Source organism: Protopterus annectens, chromosome 3.part1, assembly GCF_019279795.1.
Source record: "Protopterus annectens isolate FY-2018-M chromosome 3.part1, PAN1.0, whole genome shotgun sequence".
NCBI classification, from domain to species: Eukaryota; Metazoa; Chordata; order Ceratodontiformes; family Protopteridae; genus Protopterus; species Protopterus annectens.
The window spans coordinates 383,144,029-383,150,459 of record NC_056732.1 but is presented as its reverse complement, the minus strand read 5'-3'; the positions used below and the strand labels follow the sequence as shown (position 1 = coordinate 383,150,459).

Here is a 6,431-nt window from a genome sequence, read left to right as displayed (position 1 = left end):
TCAGAAGTTCAGCAATCTCAGGATGAATTACCATGTGAGAAATCTCCATAAATACTGTAAACTTATGGGCATGATCCAAGTCCTTACAATTTCAATAGGGAGCCACTTAAAATTTGCTAACTAAATGGTTTTATATAGACATTTCAAACACATCTGACACGTACATGATTGCACGTGTAAAGTGACCTGCTGGGACAGCAAAGATGTATACCAGAGCCCTCCAAGCTTCATGAAATATTCAGCAAAAGCAACTTATTACCCAAATTCAATTTCACGTTTAACTGTACAAGTACAACAATTTATAATTGACAATTTTTATATAATCCACATTAACAGGACATTACAATGAACAAAGCTACAAATTAACAATACCATGGAGGAAACATTTCTTGCTGCATCCCATCCAGCAGAATGAGTGTTTCTAGAAAAATCTTAGACAAGTCAGACAGATGGACATACGTTTAAAATACAGCTGTCCTCCACGGCAGAGTAAAACACCAATAAATAAGGCAGCAGATACGACTGTTTACTTAGAAGTAGCATCTTTTAAGTACGCTATCAGTTCTTGTCGCTCAGACTTTTTCTTTATACCAGCAAAGATCATTTTGGTTCCTGGAATGTACTTCTTAGGATTTTCCAAATATTCAAATAAAGTGTCTTCACCCCAAGTTATACCTAAATAAAAAAGAAAATTGCATCAATTGGAATGCAAACCAATTACAACAGAAAACCTGACTTCAGAGGAAACTTACAAGGAAAAAGCTTTCAGCCAAACACCGAGTCACAAGCCAAATAAACAGACTTTACATTCATTGCCACATGAACACATACTAAAATACAAACTGGAAGATCAGTGTGAACAAAAGATAAGGCAAATACAGGAGAGCTTGTGTCAACCATTTCTGGACAATAGCTTTTAAATATACCTGAATGCCAATTCAGACTCCACTGCAGCACCAACTGCGACACCGATGTTGACTACAAATATTTAGAGTCCTCACAAGTTACTTTGGATCATAATGGCAGTACAGTGCATAGTTTAATTCTAGAACTCTATACTGGCTCCCTATAGCAGCCGCAAGCTGAAAGCTAGCCTGCATGCAGCCGCAAGCTGAAAGCTAGCCTGCATGCAGCCGCAAGCTGAAAGCTAGCCTGCATGCAGCCGCAAGCTGAAAGCTAGCCTGCATGCAGCCGCAAGCTGAAAGCTAGCCTGCAATATTAAGCATTCTGGGCAGGGAGTATGTGTTGTCACAGTATATGGGTACCCAGTTAGGTTAGTGTGGCACCCAAGCAGCACTTTCAACTTGTACATTAGTAAGTGTTCTAGCTTCAAATGAGAGTTTTGGCTTATTACACTGAGATATTTGTACAGTAGCAGTATTTTGTTGGGAAAGTACTTGAGGCAGATTTGGAAATTGTGGCAATTTGTTTTGGAGTGCCATTCCCCAAGACCAAAGCCAACAAGTATACTTGACTAGACTGGAAAGCAGCCCGTGTACTGGGACATTCTTCCACAACTGTTTAAGCTTACCAAAACACTACATAACTGATGCACAAACCAGAACAGTGTAGCAACAAAGGCAAAACCAATTCAAGTAAAGCTATAAAACTGCAAGTGGTGAAATGAGAAAGCTGTTAAACTGCATTGAACATCTCAACCAAATGAGGTAATTTTACTGCAGATTTTATAGCTTCAATTACTTAGTGTTAAGTGATCTTGGGGATTAAAGACCTGCACTTTGAAAAAAAAATCACTAGAATCCTACAGCAGCTGTCAGTTAAATGATACACATCTACAAACCCGTGTAACATCACACTGACCGGTGGTAAGAAGCTTGTGACTCAATTACAGATGGGACTAAAACAAATTAGGTGAGCCACTCAATTCTCAACTAAACAGCAAATGCATCATCCCACTTCTCATTAGGGCATGAGTTCAAAGTAGTTGGGCACCATACACATCAAAAGGTATAGGTCCACAACAGTATCAGTAAGGTTCGCTCTTCTTCCATTACTCAATCTCCCCCACAAAATGACCCATCTTTACAACAAATTACTTAAGACAGTAAAAGAAAACAATCACAGCTGGACAGGAAAGCCAATAAAGCATGGTATACTAGAAAACAGATTAATCCTGCATTTTTCTACTATGGACATCTACAGTAAATCACTACCAAATTACACCCTTTAAATTTTCCAGTGGAGAACTTATGCCCACGAGATGTATTGTCAAGTGGGCCCGGTCTTAAAACTTGTACATTTTAATTGCATTAAATTTTACTGGCTTTGACTGACCAGCTTCACAACCACTCAAATATTTAGACTACCCTTCTAAGACTGAAAACCAAGCTACCTTTTCTTAGAAGAGAAATGTAATCTGCTTTACACAATTAGCTTAATGGCTAGTCAGGATTCCTGCTTTTTGATTACCCATTCACCCTCAGTGACCAATTACATCCAACATGGGTGACAGCTTAAACATTTTACTCCAAGTTTACCAATTCATGAAATTACTTTAAATCAGTCATCCCAGATTCAGATTAAAATCTACAGTTTAAGTGCTCCTGTACTTCTGCAGTCAGTTGTAAAGACGTGTATTGCTGAAGATCAAGCTGCCTCAGTTTATCAGCTAACTCAATAACCTTATCCCTAACTTCCGATGTAAACACAGCTCAATCTAGCTGGCAACCCTTTCTTCAGCTACGTCTCAACTTCGAACAGGACTACATTTTAAGTCCACTTAATTTAAAACTAATGCAAGTGTAACTTTTTATTCAACAAGAACAGCACATTTCATTTCTAGTGACGTATTACTGAATACATACAATCCCAAATACCAAGTGGGGAAAAAAGTGTGGATCCTCGCGGCTTTCTACACACCCCTTTAAATCAGCAAGCCTAGTGGATGTCTGCCACAATTTATTCACTACAAAACCACAATCAAAGAACTTGTCTGGCAATGTTTCTAAGCAATCTTGTATGAATTTCTCACTACATCCAATTCTGCCCTTTTCAAACTGCAACAGCAAATACCTCAGATGGAGCAGATTTCATGAAATACTGAAACCACCCAAGTCAGCTGTACGTATCAAATTCTAAATGCACAAGCTCAACTTTACTTTATGGAACTTGTTTCATTTAAAGTGCAAATTCAAAAGTAGACAGTGGAAAATGCAGACTATTCACATTCAAGCAGTGCTCCTAATAAACGTGAATGGGGAGAGTAACCTAAAAAGAACACAACGCAAAAACATCTCTGCAGTGAAAGATGCTTACATGCTCTACATCCACTAACAAGTGCCACAACCAGTAAATACTGTTAAGAACCAGCCGTTGATGGGAAACCTGTACACCAATCATGGACAGCCAATACAGAATCTGGATCATAGCTGCATTTACCCAGCAACACACAGACCTTTGACTTTTGTATTATAAGGCACAAAGGGAATTTAACATGGGCAGTGCATTTCTGACAACACCACTGGTGTTTGGGAGTCAGAGGCCAGTCTTCCATGCCCCCTACACCACCATTACTGGTCATTTTCAAGGATGCCAAAGCTCATTCGTTCGAGATGGAATGTGGACTTTCATTCTGTTTTGAATGTGATCATGTCTTTGGGTTATAAAACCAGACTGCAGAGGAAAGAATGCTCCAGTCTAAATATATGGACAAAATTGAGGATTCCAACTTGGGTGGAGATTTCCGCTGCCTAAGTAACCAGGAAGAAATTAAACAGTACATAGCCACCAGGAAGCAAATGTGCATGACCATTCAGGAAATGCACTATTCCCACCAGGTGCCTCAGGCTTTCCAGTTATGGAGATTTATTGTCTTGCACACGCTTTAACACTTGGAGACTGCCTGAGGGCAAGACATTAGTTCAATGTCAGTTCTGGGTGCAGATGTTTAGTGCTATAGTGTCTAAGGGAAAAGTACTGTGATGAGATATATCAATTTTTGCAACTGGGTAGACAGACAACTGGGCTTTGCTATTATAATGGAGTGTCAGTTTGGTGATTATGTTCTGTCGTGAGGGTGTCAAGATTCAGTCAAGTAGCCCAATGCATATGGGGTATGGTAATGTAAATGCAACTAGGGTATTGAAAGGCTATAGGAGGGAAGAACCATACCTCCTTGTCATTCTGAGTGAAAAAGACATTGCATGTGCTATGATGAAATAGGATATACAACTAGTTCATTGAAAGTAGCAAATGTAAGGTTTTGCAAACAACCTAACTTACAGTAATAATGTAATGACACATTCTAGTTTAGTGGCAGGCTTAGCAGCTCCAAAAACGTCAAACATCCATTGGCAAGTACACCAGAAGTGTTATCTACACAAGGACGTGGGGTGGAGTTTGATCCACACCCCACAGCCATAAGGAACATTCTTGCATGGACTTTTGCATGGACTTTCACCACTAAGGGACCTCACTGAACATACAACCAAGATAGCTACAAAGTATCCAATGCTCAACCAAATGTACTGTAAAGTTCAGGGCATGGTTTCCAAGCCATTATAATGTTAGCCACCAGGGAAAAGGTACAGTGGCAGCTGCCCACATTGGATTCAATTAGTCTTGTAGAAAGACCAGTTTTGTAAATGCAGTATTGAAGTTGGTTATTCCAAGATACTTGACAGGTAATCCATATGGTTGATTATTGGCAAATTTAAAATATAAAATAGTCTGGAACCTTAAGCCAACAAGGGATGCTCGCACAGAAGAGATCTGAGGAGTCATGGGGCAAGAACATAAGGTAATCAGAAGCCAAAGGTTCATATCAAAATTATCAAGTATTCATGAGCACTTACATATTTTGAACAGTCCCAAATGCAAGACTAGTCCCTAGCTATATATCAAAGTATTCTGTGGAGAAACAGAAGACTGTACAGTCAATATGGAAAAAGCAACCCAATGAGAAACTTGCAGTAGTGCAGGTTTACAAATATCAATGCACAATTTGAAAGCCACATGGCAGACACCTTACTCCACTACCTCCACTTTCTTACAAATTTCTCTGGGAATTTTCCTGATTTGCACTGGGCTTCTCCTGCTCCCCAGATTACCACTCTTGGTTGTCACCATGCCCCTTTCTCTGACAAACGCTCTGGATAAAAACGTCAACCAGCATTAAATTCACCACAATATATTTTCGCTCCCATTTTCTTTACCAGCAAAATTACCAAGAACTGCTTGTTCCTGTTTACAACTGCTAACTGTGTAGCCTATACCCCCTCCACTGTTTACATTGGATTATCCACAACTTACAAGCATTTAGATGAAACTGTGCTCAAAACATTTTTGAGCTACTTAGCCTCAGCAGTCTCACCCTTTAGTTCTCCTACCCCCAATACCTACCCACTCCAATGCACCTAGTCTCCTCCCTTCATCCTTTCTAATTAGCAACAGCAAGCCTTAAGCCCAACCCCTAAAAGATCCCTCACCACTGCAGTCCAAACCCGAACCCAATGCCCATTACCAAGACATTCACAATTACTTCTAATTTTGCAATACCACACAAGCATTCCAACTCTGTCTCTAACCAGTAGTCCTACCCACACGTCTTACTAACTGCACCCAACATGCCTGTCAAATACTCACCTATAACTTTCCCTCCCCATCCTTCTAAAGTACAGCCTCTCCACTAACCAGTCACCCCAACTTTCAACTAGTCATACAACCATCCAAAGTCCTCACTACAAGCTTACCTCCACAACTCCTTCATAAACATAACGCTTCAAACCACAAAAACTAAATACAAAACTTCAACTGTAAATAGGGCACCCAAAGTATACTCTTACCCCACTAAAGCAAACCATACACAGGGACATTTACCAAGTCAAAGAAAAACCCCAAAAACTTCAAAGCTGCAACCAACCCCATGAATAATTTTAAACCACACAAACCAAGGCCACTAATCTTCCTACTCTTTACACTGGCTTCAAATGTGTGGATCACAAATGGCTTGTGATTTGAGGAGTTTGTCATACACTTACTGGGTAGGTAAGCTAGCTGGCAAACCCTTCTCAACCATAACCCAGGACAATAGGAAAATTGCACAAGAAAAATGAAGTATATATTACTCAGTCAAGACCTGCACTGTCCAGGTTGGTGTGAATGACCCGAGCTGTACCTCCCTGGACTACATGGAGCTCTCTGGATCATGTAGCCCAGGCCGGTATGACCCTGACCCCGAGTATGGATCACTTAGGCCAGGCCAGTATGACCCCCAAGTAGCATCCTGTAGCATCCTGCCCTCACCAAGAATACCCTGGTACAGAGAAAAAAATTATCAATTTCAACAATTGGCTATGCTTCTGGTGTCATTCAAAGGGGATCCAGTGTCTGTCAGCCTGGGATGACATGCTCGACAAGCCACACTGCTTCACTAGAGACGGCTTGCACTTGTCACCCTTAGGCTTTCGAAT

At 40.5% G+C, this 6,431-nt stretch overlaps 1 protein-coding gene across 2 annotated transcripts in view; it reads right to left on the bottom strand.

Annotated features, from left to right (window-relative positions):
* Nucleotides 1-298: 298 nt before the first annotated feature.
* The window catches only part of LOC122798139 (cytochrome c), a 30,632-nt gene continuing 24,499 nt past the window's right edge, over nucleotides 299-6,431 (bottom strand). For both annotated transcript variants that reach the window (XM_044066851.1, XM_044066852.1), the window contains exon 3: nucleotides 299-675. In XM_044066851.1, the coding sequence (XP_043922786.1) occupies nucleotides 527-675 (149 nt within the window). In that variant the 3' untranslated portion in view covers nucleotides 299-526. The remainder of the gene's footprint in view (nucleotides 676-6,431) is intronic.